Genomic DNA, 17,293 nt, shown 5'->3' on the forward strand with positions numbered 1-17,293 from the left:
TGCATCCACTGTCTTTCTTTTGCATGGGGGAGCTCTAGGGAGAATCCACAGTGATGGGGTTGATTCAGCAGGGGGCGCTCTTCCCACATGCTGCTATTACACCAGTACAGTGTTCTACTGCTTGCACCATGCAATTTCCTGCTGGTATTTGGAGCAGAGGGCCTGCTGCTGGTGATTACTGAAGAACCCATGGCCGCTTTTTCCAGAAGTCGGGGGTTTAGAACCCAAGCCTGGCAAAATTCCTGCCGCTGCCTTGGCACTCAGAACTGAGCAGATGGGGTAGTCTGTAGTCAAGTCTCTGGACTGCAGTTTGGGAAACCTGGGTTCAGCTCTCAGCTCTGCCAGTGAACTTCCATTATGACCTTGGACAAGTCACGTCATCTCTGTGGGCCTCAGTTCCCCCTGTGTCTATAAAATGGGGATAACAGCACTTCCTCTGTCTGTCTTGTCTAGTGATGCTCTTGAGAGAGTGTGCCTTCCTCTGGGTTGGTTCGGTGGCTGGCACAGTGGGGGGGCACAGCCTGGGCTTGGCTAAGTATCTGGCACACCACAGCCCGTACCTTAGCCAGGGCCTGTGCCATACTTGGCCCAACAGAGGCTATGGTTTGCGATTGGATTTCTAGGCACTGCTGTAATAAATCCTCGGCCCGTTCATTTGGCTGTGGTGTTTGCTTCCTGCCCCCATGTGGCTGGGGCTCAGTAGTGATGCTCGCCCACCCATGCAGGTAGTGAGACCCTGATGTGATTGGGTGTGAGTGATTTGACAGCAGTTCTCTGAGGCACAGAGCATAAGGGGCAGGGTGGGTAGCTGCCCGGAGCTCAGACAGTATAGACCCTTGTGATTCGATCTTGAGGTGCAGCAGCATCCAATAGATGCATCTGATATGATGTCGTCCACCAAAGCAGGGTCTGTTTGCTGTGCAGGGGATGCTGCTGGGGAGGCGGTTGCGCACGGTGGGGGCGGGGGGAGGTGGGGGGCGGTGCAGCTTCTTGTCTCCTGCAGTGACTGCCAGTATTGACTCTCCACTGCATGCTCAGATCACCCTGTGACTTGCAGGCAGTGGCTCCGTGTCCAGGAGTGGCCTGGGGCAAAGGGCATCTGCTAACCTAACCCCTTTGTCTTCCAGCAACTGGAGAAAAGCCTCAATGATTTTGGGCAGCCTTGGGAACTGAATCCAGGCGACGGAGCATTTTATGGGCCAAAGGTTTGTGAACTTGTCCACTGTCAAGAGTTGGAGCTGAGACTCCTGGGTTCTGAGCCTGGCACTGACTTGCTTTGCTTTCTTGGACAAGCCTGCCTCAGTTTCGCCACTTGTAGTGATTCTCAGCTGTGGAGCATAGGAGGGGCCATTTTGATTCTCTTGTCTGACTTCCTGCCTGACATGGTCCAGAGAACTCAACCAATGATTCCTATGTCAAACCCAACATGTGCTGTTGAGCTAAGATTCATGAGACATCCATCATGAAGCACAGAGCTCTAGGGATGGGAAGTACTGGCGAGCTTGGCACAACAGGCTTATGCTGGCATCTTAAAACTGGCTGTGATTTTAATTCATTTAGAAAATGTCTCCATTCATAAAGGTTAACGCAGTTCCTGGGGATGATGCTGTGTTTACATCCATACAGAGGATCAGCAAACGTGAGATTTAATCCAGGTGACTAAGGGCTTCATTCTGCCAAGGCTTACACAGGGATCTCACCTCTGTGCGGGGATCTACAGGATCAGTCACACAAGTTTCTTGTGGAATGTGCAAGAAGCTGCAGAATTGATCCTCAGGCTCCATCTGTCTCAGCTGTGGTTTCTGAGAGCCAAAAGCGGTGACTTTTGGACTTTCCCCATTAAAGTAAACTTTAGTCAGTGTCCCCCTGGGGCTCGGCTCATTGCTGTGCAAGAGTCTGCAATAAATCTTTGGAAACAGGGTTCCCAAATGACCAGTGTACAGCTGTTAAAATGGCTTGATGCTGGGATCCCAGCACCACTGGTTTAGGGGCAGTGTTCCCTGTAAGGTAAGTGCTTGGCGGCTGCCCAGGAGAGATTCAGGTACCACCCAGCTGATTAGCAGAGCGCCCACTGTGAGCAGCGTGTGTTTCTATTGGTGGTGTGCATCTGCACGTGCCTTGATGCATAGAACAAAATTTATTCCACTCATCAATGGAAAACATTAAAGGGAATGCTGCTTGGGGCGGAGGAGTGTAAATCCCTTTTGAACGTCACAGCCTATAATGCTGAGTGAAAACTTTGCAGATTTTTTAAGGAGTCTTTTAATGGTAAATTCTGGGCTGCTTTGTGGGAATGTGTCTCTGTTGTGGGCGTGAAAAATGATTCTTTGCAAACCCAGGGCTGTGTCCTCGTCCTAGCAAACAAAGGATCAGCCAAGTGCTAGGTGTTTCCTGGGACTTAATCAGCAAATGGAGCTGAGGTTGTAGCCTGGGTTGTTTATCTGGGTTTATCACTGCTGGTCTGGAAATACTCACCCTGTGTCACTGCTTCTGCTGTAGCCATAAATAGCAGGGAGGAGTAAAGGTTAATGACCCTGTCCCTGTATGAAGAAGCTGAGTTGTGTCTCCATGGAGGTGGGGTTCTGTGTACAGTGCTGTCCCCGCCATTCGCGGTTCCACGAGGGCCCAGAGCTGTGGTGAAATAGGTGACTCGTGGTTCTGGGCTCTGTTTCAGATCGACGTTCAGATCAAGGATGCCCTGGGCCGATTCCACCAGTGTGCCACCATCCAGCTGGATTTCCAGATGCCCATCAGGTTCGACCTGACGTACAGCAGGTACAGCAGCACCTGGTGGAGTCTCCACGTGAGGCTCCTGTGCGCTTGTCTGTTCAGTGTGTCTGCAACACGCCAGAGTGTAAACCAACCCTGTGCTAGCCTGCTGCTGGGCATTGACATTTCATAGGGTGCTTGGACCCGCCCACCCGTCAAAGCACATTAGATAGGAAACTTGTAGTGCTGGTAGCAAGGGCTGCATGGATGCTTGGTGCACAGCAGACTATCCCAAGGGAGATTTACACCCCCAGCCCCTTAAACGCAACATCCTGGCCAGATCGTGGGGTGGGGGTAGCTTTGGAAGGGTTGTAGTCTTGCTGTAGCCTGGTGGTGACTGTGTGTTGTGCCCGCTGTCAGTGCCTGATCCCTGGAGGACAGGAGTCTCTTACAGCCTCTGCAAGGAAGCTTTGGCTCATGCTTTTAAAAACCTTAAGGACCCAGGTCAGACCAATGGTCCATCAGGCACAGCGTCCTGTCTTCCTCGCTGGTGCTAGGTGCTTTAGAGGAAATGAACAGAACAGAGCAAGTATCGAGTGATCGGTCCTGTGTTCGCCTGTCCTAGTTTCTAGCAGTCGGAGGTTTAAGGACACCCAGAACCGGGGGCTGCCTCTTTGACCATCTTGGCTAATAGGCGGACCTGTCTTCCCGCTCATAATTTACGCCTTCACAACACTCCTCATGTTGGCTGTGTGTTGAATGAAGTTATCCCTTGTGTATGTTTTAAACCTGCTGCCTGTTAATGTCATTTGCTGTCTGCTGACACTTGTGTTACATGAGGGTGTCAATAACACTTCCCTGTTCACTTTCTCCACATCAGTGTTGATTTTACAGACTTCTGTTGTGTCAGCTCTTATCCTTCTTTTTCTGAAGATGAATGGTCCCAGTCTTGGTAATTTATTTTCATGTAGAAGCTGTTCCTTACCTGTAACCATTTTTGTTGCCCTTCTGAGTCCTTTGTTTTGCAACCCAACTACATCTTTCTTGAAATGAGGTGCCCAGAACTGCCTGCAATATTCAAGGTGTGGACGTACCATGGCTTACATAGTGACAATATGATATTCTCTAAGTTGACCATCTGTCCTGCTCCTAATGGTTCCTAACATGATGTTATCTTGACTGCCACAGCACAATGAGCAAGAACTGCTCACAAAGACTCCAAGATCTTCCTTGGGTAGTAACAGCTGGTTTAGGCTCCATCATTTTGTATGCATAGTTGAGGCTATATTTTTCTAATGTGCGTTCTTTGCCTTTGTCAACATTGAATTTCACCTGCTTTTTGTTGCCCAGTTTTGTGAGATCCCTTTGTAACTGTGCACAGTCTGCTTTGGACTTAACTATCTTAATTTATTTTGTATCGTCTGCAAACTTTACCACCTCGTTGTTTAGCCCTTTTTCACAGCTCGGTTAGGAGTATGTTGAGCAGTACTCTGGTCCCTGGAGGACCCTGGTATTTATTTCTCTCCACCCTGAAAACTGGCCTGCTCTTCATACCCAGTGTTCCCTATCTTTTACCTAGTTATTGATCCACGAGGGAACCTTCACCCTTATCCAGTGCATATTCATTTTGGTTCGCAGTTTCTGGTGAAGGACCTTAGCAAAGGCTTTCTGAACATCTAGAGGTCCCAGTTCAATCCTTTGTGTGCCAGCCAAGATGGTAGCCCTCCCGTTAGCAAAAGGCACAATGACCTCTGGATTTCCCAGGAGCCCAAAGGAGCTGGGAAGATAATCAGTTTGGGTTCCCAGTCTCCCTGAGCCCCTATCAACAAGTCCAGCCCCAAGGGTTTTAATAACCACCAGTGGACAATACAACCCTAGTCCAGGCCAAATGATGCCTGAGTCCCCCCGCCTTTGCACCTGGTTATGTTGTTTTTAGAAATGTAGGATTGAAAGGCACCTCATGGGTCAGTGAGTCAGTCCTCCGCTGTCCCAGACTACCCTCTCCTACCATCTCATTCACAAACAACTCAAGTTCTGGGCACCACATTTCAAGAAAGATGTGGGGAAATTGGAAAGGGCGCAGAAAAGAGCAACAAGAATGATCAAAGGTCTAGAGAACATGAGCTATGAAGAAAGGCTGAAAGAATCAGGCTTGTTTAGTTTGGAAGAAAGAAGATTGAGTGGGGACATAATAGCAGTTTTCAGGTATCTAAAAGGGTGTCATAAGGAGGAGGGAGAAACTTCTTGTTCTGGCCGCTGAGGATAGAACAAGAAGCAATGGGCTTAAACTGCAGCAAGGGAGGTTTAGATTGGACATTAGGAAAAAGTTCCTAACTGTCAGGGTGGTCACACACTGCAATACATCATTGCCAAGGGAGGTTGTGGAATCTCCATCGCTGGAGATATTTAAAAACAGATTATAGATGTCTGTCGGGGATGGTGTAGACAGTACTTGGTCCTGTCGTGAGGTCAGGGGGCTGCACTCGATGTCCTCTCAAGGTCCCTTCCAGTCCTAGTGTTCTATGATTTTAGCTTCCAGCTAGTTAGGTCGTTACCCTCTGGCCCCCTGTGGTAGGCTGGTCCAGTCCCTCTCTCCATGGGAGGTTAGAAACCTTCTCATTTCCAGTTTCACATAGCTCCTGGCCATTTTGTTCACATTCTTCACTTCCCATCCTAACTTGCCATGTGCTGTTCAGTGGCTGTTGTGTTCCACCACAGAGGTGGCCATATTTAAGTGGCATGTGACAGGATCACAATACAACGTGCCCTAGGTTTGAAAAACAAGGTCAGTAGGCACTGTGGGATCCTTGTGGCATAAAGTGCCCTATACGTATCGGTTTTCTTTTCCTGCAGTGTGAGGCACTTCCAAGATAAATAGGGGACTGGGTCAGGGTAGTAGAATTTTCATAGACTCTGTCGACCTCCCCTGGCTCCCCTTGACGTTGCTGGCCAAATTCCTACTGATGTCCCCAGGAGCAGAGCTCTGTCCTCACTGGGAATTTAGGAGACTCCCACTTTAGCAGTTTTGCACCCTTCATTAAAGATCTGACTACACCTGGTACATTTTGCAAGAGCTGAAGTGATAACCCTGGTCTCCTGGCATTGTACCAGAAGAGCTGACGCATGAGACCTGCCCCAGAACTTCATGTTTGCCATTAGCTGGAAATTAATTCACTTCCTCTTTTGAGCTGAGAACCGAGTGGGGTTTGGCAAAGTGTGGTGCCACTGTCTCGCCCTAGAGGTAGCTGCAGTTACGTGGTGGGCAAGTGGGTGAAGGGAGAGGCTGACATTTCCATGTCCTTTGGGGTGTTTTGACGTGAGCAACTGTCTCAAAGGGAACTGCCTGTGAAAACCCCAGGAGTGGCTGAGGGGGAAAAGTAACCTCATCCTGCAAGGGCTCTTGAATTACATCACCTAAAACCCCTCTCTTGCTATAGCAACTTCAAGTGGCATCTCTGTCAAATGTAAACACATTGCAGGGAGAGGAGTCAGCCCCTGAACTCTGACTATTGCCTCCTGTTCTGTGTCATGTCAGACCCTGGGGCTTGTGGCCCTGCACTCTGACTGCTTCCCATGATCCTTTTCAACCACAGCAAAGATGGCAGCACGCCTGAGCGGCCGGTGATGATCCACCGGGCAGTGCTGGGTTCTGCGGAGAGGATGCTGGCTGTCCTGGCTGAGAACTACGGCCGGAAGTGGTGAGGAGAGTCTCTCTGGCTCCTTGCCCTGAGTTGGGATTCCCTGGCCCTGTGGTTCCTTGCCAGGTGTTCGCTTCCACTGTCATTGTGGTTCACCAAACTGGCTTGCCACAGGTGGCCCCAAATCTCCACATCCAGCTTTCCCATGATTTGCATGGGAGCCGGTTACTGTGTTTCTGAGCATACATTTACAATTAAGGGATTCCAGCAGGGACTCAGGAAGAACACCCAGATGTCCAGGGCTCACCCTCTGGGGTGCAGCATGGTCTTGTGCACAGCAGAGAGGCTTGGGGGTCTGTTCCCAGCTCTCCATGGTGATAGGCAGGTCACTTAAGCCTTGGGACCACCTGTGCTTTTTGATGCATTTTGCAGGTTCAGTCATGGCAGAGAGCCAGCTGCTCCTGCCTGTGCATTAGTGACCCTTTCTGTATTGGCCTGGAAGGATGGACAAAGCTCTTGTGAGCAGGACTCCGCAGCAGCAAAACACCGGGCAGGGGGAGGAGAGGGTTCCTGTAATGTAGTGAAGGGAACTCAGCCGCTCACTCCCTTTGCAGGCCCCTCTGGCTGTCCCCTTGCCAAGTCATTGTGATCCCGGTGGGGCCTGATGCGGAGGCCTACGCCCATGAGGTGAGTGGCAAGATACAGCCCCGACCTGTGCTATTTGTGGCATGAATCACTGACCCGGGCCTTTGTGTCTCAGGTCCGCGAGACGTTCCACCAGGCGGGGTTCATGGCTGACGTCGACGCCGACTGGGGCACCACGCTGAACCGGAAGATCCGGAAGGCTCAGCTGGATCACTACAACTTCCAGCTGGGTAAGAGTGAGGGCTTCCCAGAACGGCCTCAGCCGAGCTGCCCCTGGAGGCACATGCCCCAGTGCAGCCGGACAGCTGTGCGTGGGGCACAGACGGGCTGGATTGCACTTCCCCGAATATGGCGTGTCGCCGTAAAGCACAGTTACTCTCAGCTCTCCAGAAGCTGCAGCTCCCACTGCCACCTGTTTGAGCCACGGCTGGAAGGACTCTTGTGCACAGGTTCCTCCTCCCTTGTGGGGCAGAGGCGGGGAATGCTGCCATTTCTATGGCAACATCCATCACTCGCAGGCCCCAGAATTTACTCATGTGCACCCTGGATCTGGGCTGGAAGGGGCAGAGACTAGAGCAGAGGGGTGGGGAATGCTCGCCCCCCCCCCCCCCCCCCTGCTCCCCATCAGCAGAGGAACAGCTCCTGGCCAGGTTCTTTTTTCCCTGGAGTCTCCTCAGGCTGGGTCTGTTGACCTCTGTGCAGAGCAAGAGGATAATCCGGTGTGTTGGCTGCAGGGGCTGTAGGTTGCATGGCTCTGCCCCTGTAGGGAGCTGGCTCTACTCTGCTCTAATCTCTTGTGTAGCTCCTGAGGGTCAGAGAGCCCTTTCCAGGGGTCCTTTACCTAACCCTCCCAACAGCCCTTGAGGCTTTGAGGGGCAGAGGCTACTAAGCCCACCTCCCCTAGTTCCACAAAGGCAGTGACTAGCCCTGGTGAAGTGAGTTACAGGAGCTAGGAGAGACATTGGGCTAGGTGTATTACAGCAGAGGCCCTGACTCAGAGCGACCCTTAGGCTGCTCTAATTCAGATCAAGGCCCCACCATGCTGGGCACTGCTTATAGAGCCAGTCAGTCCCTGCCCCCGAGAGCTGCCTAACTGAAGGTTTATTCTCCACATTTTATGAGGGTGTGGACTGAGGCCTGGAGACATTAAGGATGTCTGTGGCAGAACCAATATTTGAACCCAGCTCTCCTGAATCCCAGCCGTGTGCTAGCCATCCAGCTCCCTTCCAGCCCAGCTGCACCGTGTAGTACCAGGGTACTTAGGGAAGGTGGCCAGGCTGGCTCTGCCTTCAGCCAATGAACGTGCTGTTTAATTCAGGTTCAGTTATTGTGTGTGGCTCCCCAGTGTCGCCTGCTGACTGGCCTTTCCTCTGCCAACCCCATCCTCCAACATCTGCTGTGACCGTGGCAGCCGCTCCCCTAAATCCCACCCCACTCCCCATGTAAATCACTAGTAAGCTGGTTGTAGAGATTTAGGGCCCTCTCTGCCAAGGCAACTTTGGGTACTGCTTATCCCATGGGGGTCAGGAACATGCCTCCTTGGGCCTGTGTGATTTCTTTCATCTCCAGATGAATGCTCTTCACATGTAATACAACCCTGTGCCCTTCCCCTCACTGGCTGGAGTCTCCAGCCCTTCCCTGCTTGTCCAACCCTTTTACATTCTTTCAGCCCCTGTCTCAGTTACTCAGGCCCCAGCAGGCACAGATGAAACAAGTAACAGCATCTATTTGAGACCTCGAACTAGGGATATTACGGTAGAACACAGAGACTGTGACCCTAAGGCTGCTCTAACTCATGTTCTGCTCCCCTGACCCTCGGGAAGCAGGGCCTAATTGTAGTCCAGCACGCTCTGGCTGTGCCCTTCATCTGACCCCTCTATCACAGGATAGATGCAGAGGCCTCATGGAAGGAGGATTCTTAGGGGGTTGTTTCCACCCGCAGGGAGGCCCCCTTCATATGGCTCTAGTGGCCCCATGAGGTACCAGGCCCTACAAGTGTAATGACTGTCCTGGGTTAGCCTGGTTCCAGCTGAGGGCCTCAAATCCCTCCTCATAGGCTGCCGCACTGCAAGCAAATTGCCCACTCCTCAGGATCAAGAGGAGGAACAACGGGGGAGCCAGAGGCAGCAGGGTCTGGCCCCCAGCCCTGCAGGGAGTGTGGGGCCCTGAGGGAGGAAAGCCTAAGAGATGGGGGCGGGGAGATGAGATGGAATGCCAAAACCCTCTCTGACCCCAGTGACTGATGTGCCTCCAGGCTGGGTCCTGTACTCGGCCGTGAGGGGCCGGCTCTTAAGGGTGACCTCATGCAGCGCTCTCCCAGGGAGTGAAGTGCTTGTGGTAAGGTGTGGGCTGCTGGCATGTTTGGCCTGGGGACGGCCACGCCCCAGGCTGGAAACTTCTTTCCAGCTCTCTGCACCTGCTCCTGTAATGTTTGTCTCCTCTAGTGAGTCAGTGGCAGAAGTGAGAACAGAGCCCAGGAGTGCTGACTCCTCTGTCATGCGCTGAACTGAATGGGGAGAGGATTCATGGGGGCCAGAGGCGTTAAGGTCAGAAGTTTGAGAGGGTGTCAGATTAATGATAATCCCTAGGTCTGCTCCTCTGGGCAGTGTGCGCCTGCTTTACGAGGGAGGACTGGTCATTAGCCTGTTTTACAGATGGGGAAACTGAGGCACAGGAGAGGGTGTGACTTGCCTGCATTCACCTAAGGCGGCAGTGGCAGAGCTGGGCTGGAACGCCACTTTCCTGAGGTCTGGTCTGTGCTACAGACCTATATTGCTTTTAACAGCAGCCCTCAGGGACGTGAAGAATTCATACCCCATAGCCGTATAGGCAGTGCTGAGTCAGCAGGCGAGCTGTAGCTACCGCGTGTGCGCGCGCACACACGGATGTGTAGGTACTATTGTTTGAGCTGTCTAAGGAGTTTGAACACCCAGCCAGTGGGAGCTGGGTACCCAAAGCCCTCAGACTTTTTACACCTTCATTTCCATCTAGTTCACTCCCCTTACTGTCCCAGTTGCCCTTCGCTCAGCTGGGCCAGGCGGGCCTGGTAGTCTCCCTTGGGTTTCTTGTCGGTTTCTCCCATGACAAAGCTGCCCTGCTGGGTGGCAGATGTTTAAGGGGGGAGGATGATGTTTGGGAGCCAGGCCTGTGCTCTGAACGCACCCATATGCACCCTCCCGTCCCTGAGGGGCTAGGAAAAATGGGGAACCTTTGGCTTAGTCAGAGCCGGTTGCACTGCTTGTGACTTGTCACCATCCCGTCAAAAACAGACAGCTCTGCCTCCCCCTGCCCCATGTGAGTGACTCAGCTAACTGGCCAGCTCAGCTAACCCATCTAAGGTAGCAGAGCCTGAGGCTCAGGCTGTCTGGCTGGGGGTGCAGCCTGTGGCCAATTGCCCACAAATGGAAGGACTTGTCATTGCTATGCTGAGTTCCCCTGGGCTGTGTGACTGTGCAGCTTGCCTTGAAGCCCTGCACGAGGACTCGGGGCTGCAGCAGGGAGAGATCTCTCCCGGCAGCCCTGAAGCTGGTGGCAGGGGGGGAGCCCTTTCCTATTGGCCCCAGCACCAAGCTGTCACAGCTGGGAGGATGGGACCCTCCCTGCTCACCCCACCTAGTGCACTGTGGTCCTGACCCCAGCAGGGAGCTACCTAAGTAAGCCCCAGTCCAACCCACTTCCCCACTTTGAGTGCCCCCTCACCCCCGCAGCTCTAAGCATGCCAGAGTTTGTACCCCCTCCTGCCGCCAGGCCCAGAGCCCCTCTTCTGTGCCCCAAACGTCTCATTCCCAGCCCCATAGTTTGCACCCCCAGCCAGAGCCCTGGCACCCCAAATCTCTGCCCCAGCCCTTTGTCCCCTGCCCTGCTCCAGGCACGTGAACTTAGTTACGTGTGCTGGTATGAAAGTGGCGTGTCACAGAGTGCCCCCGGCTCTGCCCGTAACACGATTTGTTCCGCTTGGGTGGGGAAGAGTGGAGGGAACACTGCTGCCTTTGTCATAGGCAGCGAGAAGGGAGAGAGCATGTGAATTGTGTGACTGTCTGGTGGGAGGGTCTCACCTGCCTCCACCTCCCTGCTTGTTAGCAGCTGGAAGGAGACCAGCCCTGCCCATGGCTGGCCCCAGCAAATTTCTGAGCTCAGTTCTGTGCACTCCTTCGCTGCCTGTGGGGCAGGGGGACACCAAAAGCGGCACAGAGAGCTGGAAAACAGCAGCAGCTGGCTGGGGCTGGAGTTCTCCAGGGCCTAAGCAGTGTCTCTGTGGCTCGTTAGTGTCCTAACAAGCTCTTGGGCACTAATAATCCCTGGCAGAAGGGTGCTCCGAGGGTGGGGGTGGAAGCAGCATGGCCTGGGCTGTGTTACGAAAGGCCTTGCAGACACTGGGGGAAGGAACCTGTGCTGGCTTGGTGGGGAAGTGGGATCAGACTGGCTCTTCCTGTCCTAACTGCCTGTGATTCAGGTCCGACACTAGCCTGATGTTTGGAGAAGTTAGGCTGAGATCAATGTCTGGGCTCGGTTGAGATTTCCAGCCCAGGCCCTGACTTACGCCTGTCACCTGTGCCAGCCTCGTAACTCGGCGTCTGAACAAGTCCCACTGCCTCATGTCCCAGCTGATCCTGCCAGGGCCTGAGCCAAGGTTGTGCTCATCCAGGAAACTCAGACTTCCCCAGGGAGTGCCGAGTTGCCCGTCTGAACTTGGAGGCTGCAGCTCCCCGCAGAGCCTGGCAGTGGGAGAGACCACGCTGGGCTCCCTTATTACTGTGGCTGTGCTGGGTCCAGAGATGAGCTCCGGGTAACGCTGGCCTAGCTTGCTGCTTCATCCCGTTGCCATGGGTTGATTGGGACCTCACAGCTTCCCATGAGAAGCAGCTGGGTCTCAGTCGCTGCTAAGGCGCTGTGTGCCTCTGCCTGGCTGCAGCCTAGGGCGCGTGGGATGCCTCCTACTGCCCTGCCTGGGAGCTGCAGCAGTTTCCCCCAGTGCTGGCTCGGCTGCTGTCTCCTGCAAGTGTGAGCTTGAAAGCCTGGGTGCCCAGGATTCTCTGCCCACCAAGGGGGTGCAGCCTGGGTCACAGTGGGGCAATGGCTTCCCCGACCCCTGTGCCTCCCCACCACCACCACCGTGCCTCAGCCCTGCCCCTCAGAGACCCAGAGGGTAGATGGGAGGGGTGGGATGGGAGGTTTCAGCCTCTGCTGGGGCTGCTGACCCAGCGTGGGGGTGACAGGCGATGTAATGATGCCATGGAGCCATAACGCCGCGCTCTCGTTCAGTCACTCCTTAGTGGTGCTGGCGCACGCCCAGCAGCCCACCCCCCTTCAGCAGTGCCCAGGGGCTGGGTCCCAGCCCTCCTAGATCTATGGTTGTGGGGGAGATGGCGGCTGCTGAGGGGCTTGCTGAGTGCAGGTGCTTTGATGCCCTGGCCACACCCCAGGGGATTTTGCAGAGGGGTTTGCATGCAGCAGAGCTTTTCAAGGGCTGCACTGTGCTGGGGAGGAAGTGGTGTCCTTGGGTCTCCCTGTGTTGTCTGCTCTGCCTCAGCCTCTCACTGTCTCCCTTGCAGTCGTTGGCAGGAAGGAGCTGTCCACCCGCACGGTGAACGTCCGCACGCGGGACGCCCGGCAGCACGGCGAGCGCAGCCTGCAGGAGGTGCTGCTCAGGTTGCAGGAGCTGCGGGATGCCCGGCTCAGGAATGCCGAGGAGCTGTTCTGAGCCAGTCCCCACAGGCTGTGTCGTGGGGTCACCTCACCGGGGGAAGCAGGCAGCAATGAGTGGCTGCGGGTCTGAGTTGGCGTCTGAATTGTCTGCTCCTTCACCAGCAGCCTGTCCTGTAGGATTGGCCTGAACTTACCAGCGGGCATCAGGCTTCTCCGACTAGTCCTGGCCAGCTGCTGCTCCTGGCACAGGGAGGCTTCTCCAGATGTGTACTGCCCTGCAGTATCCCAGAGCAGCCTCTGCATGGAGCAGCTACCCTGCCAGCTATCCTGCTCCCCAGCAGAGCCCACGCTCTGGTGCTGCAAACGCTACGCAGGCTGAGCTCTGCGGGAGCATTGTCCACACCCAGAGACCAGGCCTGTTGAGTGGGGGCACGAGGAAATGCACATTGACATGGCAGTGTAGCAGGAGCTGGACCCCCCTGGCTGGAGGAAGACTGTTCCTGGACCACACATGCCCGGCCTGCTGGCTGCAGCCACTCACTCAACCTCAGGTCCCCATGGCTGATTAAAATGTGTTTGCAGGCCAAGGCAGCGTGTGGTTAGTGCTGGCTGGCAGGGCCTCTCATGCTCTGCTCTCTATCCCTGGGCTCGGTTCTGAGTTGCTGGTGCCCGACGGGAGCGAATGCAGCAGCTTGAGGATTGGCTTTCCCTGCCACGCCAGCGTGGAGCTGCCGGTTTGAGGCCGGGAGCAGCGAGTGGTAGCAGTGGTGCCACACTCCTTTACTTCTCATCTGAGGATCTCCAGGCCAGGCCTCACACATTTAGTTGGAGCCTCCCTGCTCCTGGGAGGTAGGTCTGTATCTGTACCCCTGTTTTACCCTGGAAGGCTGTGCTGTCTAGTAGGCAGGGCTCCACCCAGGACAGAGACGCCCACATTCACTGCCACAACAGCTGGGGCTGGCTGCTGTTCCAAGACAAGGCGCTGAGTGTGGGGCGGTACCGCAAGGCTGATGCAGCCTGACGTTCTGTTGAACTGAGCATCGGGAGCCACGTGGCTTTTCTTCCCAGCTTTGTTGCTGTGTGATTGGGTAAGTCACTTCAGTTGTCCCCCTTCAGAGCTGGGGGGAGCACCTAGTGCACCGGGGTCCTGAGCATTAATAGATGGGTAAACTGAGGCATGGTTAAAGGACAGCTTTTTGCCCCCACTGCACCTGTTTGACAAGACCACTGGTGTCGTGCCAGGTCACACAGGAAGCTGGGAATGGAATCAAAGTCTCTGGGTTTCCCGGCCCCCGTGCTAACCACTAGGCTGTGCCCCCCAGCCATGTCCCCTTTTGCATGGGAGGTCAGGCAGCGCTGGGCCTTTGGATTTACTGGCTGGGTAGAGAAACGAGCTCTCCTGCACTTGCCACACGGGAAAGTCAGTCTTGTGCAACCCCGAGTCACAGTAGTGAACACTTCCGAACATGACCGTCTTGCTGACCACCGCTGCTCACTGGCATGAGTAACGGTTGCACAATGCTGGCCGTGGTAGGGTGGTACTTTTCCCATCTGTGGCTGCTGATGGAGCACTTTGGTGCTTGTGAACGTGCATGAGACTTGCTCAAGCGAGCCTCGAGGGTCTGCTCTGGGAGTCAGGAAATGATGGGGCCTTCCCAAGAGCCAGGGTGCCTCAGTGGGTAATGGAACAAGGGGGGCAACCTTAGCTCTCCAGGCTGCCTGGTGCATGGGCCTCTTCAGCTAAGCGGGAATAAGCTGGAGCAGGACATGGAGGGGAGACTTCTCAGGAAATCATGGGACAAGAGACTGTCCCACTGCATTTGCATAGCATCTGGCTCGAGGCTTAGAGGCCCTGCAGTAGCACAAGTACATCATCAATGCCAACAGGATTTTTTAAGCCCCTTCACAGGCTGTTGATGCAGCCAGTTCTGGGGTGGAACACGGGATGTGGTAACTCGCAGCACAAGGGCAGACAAGGTGGAGGAGAGAATATCGTGCACTGAACTCACTTTTGATGATGGGAGAGACAAGCTTTTGGGTGAGACAGAGCCCTTCCTCCGCACTAGGAAAGGTACTGAAATGTCCCAGCTAAATGCAAGATCAAACAGAACAGTAGTTACCAATCTTCTAAGGGAGTGCTCAAGGTAGAGGGGCCTGCTAACGCTCCAGCTGTCCCAGGACAAAAGCGGGGCTGGTGAGTTACAGCTTGTGATAATCCATAAATCCTCTGTTTTGGTTCAGTCTAATTTGTAGGGACTAGCGAAGTTGTGGATTTAAGATCCCAGGCTTGTCTTTTGAAAAAAGCCAGCAGGTTTTCTTTGAGGGCTGATATAAAGCGGTTGCTTCATGACAGGCGTTCGCTCCCAAGTCAGAGGATGCTGCTCGTCTTTTATTGTATTCCTCTGTGAGCTTCACACTGGTAGCTGTTCATGAGGCATTTAGGGCGCGGATGAGTTGTTGTGATCGGCATGTCTGGGCCCCTCGGATTTCAAAAGATACGCTGTGGGAGGTAGTGATCCTCGTAGCAGTGGGATATGGTGGCAGGTTTTGCATCTGTTCTGTCGCTGGCTGTGGGAGAACATGTGCCTCTCATGAATCCATTGGCAGTTACTCAGGGTCAGTGTTAGGTTCTGCTCTGGTGCCTGTAATATCTCAGCCCCTTGGTCTGTAATAAATTTAACCTCACAGCCCGTCTGTGGGGCAGGGCCATGCTGTTACTCCAAGGATGGGGTGATGTACGTGCAGGTGAAATACACTGTTGATAAATGCAAAGCAGTGCATGTGGGAAATATCCCAACCACAGGTGTAAAACTTTCGGGTCTAAATTAGCTGTTGCCCTTCAGGAGAGAGATCTCGGCCTCTTTGTGCATAGGTCTCTGAAAACATCCACTCAGTGTGCAGTGCCTATCGAAAAGGCAAAAGGTTGGGAATCCTTAAGAAAGAGAGCCTGTAAATCCATGGCACGCCCAGCTCATGCATGCTGTGTGCAGATGTGGTTGCTTTGTCTCAAAAAACAAACATTGGAATTGGAAAAGGCTCGTGCAAGGGCAACAAATGGTTAGGAGTTTGGAACAGCTTCCGGGGAAGGGACAGATGAAGAAAACTGGGACTTTTCATCTTGGAAAAGCGGTGACTAATGGGGAATTGGAAGAGGTCTCTAAAACCATGACTGGCCTGGAGAAAATATTTGCTCTTTCCCAGAACACAAGAACTTAGGGTTCACCAAATGAAATTAATAGCAGCAGGTTTAACAGGAAGAAAAGGAAGTATTTCTTCACACAGTGCATAGGCAGCCTGTGAAACTCTTTGCCAGAAGATGTTTTGAAAGTCAAGACTAATGTTCAAAAGAGAACTAGATACGTTTATGGACGTTCAGTCTATCAATGGCCGCTAGCCAGGTGGGCTGGGATGGTGTCCCTAGCCTCTGTCAGAGGGTGGGAATGGTTGATGGGACGGATCATTGTTCAGTTCTCTCCCCCTGGGGCACCTGAAGCTGGCCACTGTAGGAAGTCAGGATCCTGGGCTAGGTGGACCCTTAGTCCGATCCATTGTGGCCAGTCTTAGAACAGGGAACTGCATCCTGGACACATCTAGGCTGAAAATGAGTTGGAGGTTTTTAGCAGTGCAGGTAATTAATGTTTGGAACTGCTTTGAAGGGTTGTGATGGATTCTCCATCGTCAGTATGTCAGTGTGGACCGAGAATGTATCTGCTGTCATTCAAATTACCAGGAGTTATTTGCATGCCGGTCTCTGGGCTGCATTCTGCCTGAGGTCTGACTGGATGTTCACAACGGTCCCTTCTGGCCTCAGGAGTCCAGGAAATCTATTGGTCCTTGGCTGCCCACCCACAGAGCTATCTGGCATGTCACGAAGGTGGCTAGGGTTGGTTGGTTTTGTTTTCTTACAGGCCCAAGTGGGGCCTCTTGCTCCAATGTGGCATTCGCACCACCAGTGTGGTCGTTACGAGAAGGCCTGACGGATATTTCAACACACGGGATTTTAAAAAGAGCAACAAAAAAACCTGTTCGCTCTCTTTCAAAATCCAAAGCTAAAGTCCTTGATGAGTGTCCTTTGTGACAGCCCAGGACCTAGTTCCTTACAGTTTCCTGTGAAATATCTCTCCTGCAATGCCATGTTCAGAGAGGGGTGTGAAGTGCATCTTTGTAAAGCTCAGAACATCGGATAAGTCTCTGAGTAACATGCCGAGCCTGCAATGACTCAACTAAAACCTCTGCTGAAAGCCCTTCGGGCAGTCTGAGCTTATATTTACCCTGGGTTGAACTGAGACGAGCATTTTTCACCACAAATTAGTTTTTACCAGATCCTAGCATGCTGCACTTCCACATCAGTTGTGCTTGGAAACAGGGCAGGGAGCAACAACAGCCAAGCCTGTGTGATTGTGTTCTGAACGATACCAGGATGCTTTCCAAAGCTGAAAGCCTGCTGCACTAAAATGCAGCCACCTCTGGGGTGGAACGGGGTTCGTGTTTAACACCATCCAGCAACATTACACCTCGCTTTGACAAAAAAATGAAGCACCCCGTGTGAAAGTGTAGGGAATGACATTTCAATTGAGCTGACTTACGAAGCCTCCCAAGGGGGTTTTAATAACTTGGGGTAGTTAGCAAATAGAGTCTGGGCCTGATTTCAGCTT

General features: G+C 53.4%; 1 protein-coding gene across 8 annotated transcripts in view; it reads left to right on the forward strand.

Annotated features, from left to right (window-relative positions):
• TARS2 (threonyl-tRNA synthetase 2, mitochondrial) overlaps positions 1–14,410 on the forward strand; it is a 36,490-nt gene extending 22,080 nt beyond the window's left edge. For 2 of the 8 annotated variants that reach the window (XM_074980540.1, XM_074980539.1), the window contains 6 exons: positions 1,128–1,205; positions 2,675–2,775; positions 6,303–6,407; positions 6,962–7,034; positions 7,108–7,222; positions 12,545–14,401. In XM_074980540.1, the coding sequence (XP_074836641.1) occupies positions 1,128–1,205; positions 2,675–2,775; positions 6,303–6,407; positions 6,962–7,034; positions 7,108–7,222; positions 12,545–12,693 (621 nt within the window). In that variant the 3' untranslated portion in view covers positions 12,694–14,401. Of the gene's footprint in view, positions 1–1,127; positions 1,206–1,581; positions 1,656–2,674; positions 2,776–6,302; positions 6,408–6,961; positions 7,035–7,107; positions 7,223–12,544 lie in introns of those variants that run through there. The other 6 variants (XM_074980542.1, XM_074980538.1, XM_074980543.1 and 3 more) reach the window with 6 other exon arrangements.
• Positions 14,411–17,293: the final 2,883 nt, after the last annotated feature.

Source organism: Carettochelys insculpta, chromosome 30 (assembly GCF_033958435.1).
Source record: "Carettochelys insculpta isolate YL-2023 chromosome 30, ASM3395843v1, whole genome shotgun sequence".
Lineage (NCBI taxonomy): Eukaryota > Metazoa > Chordata > Testudines > Carettochelyidae > Carettochelys > Carettochelys insculpta.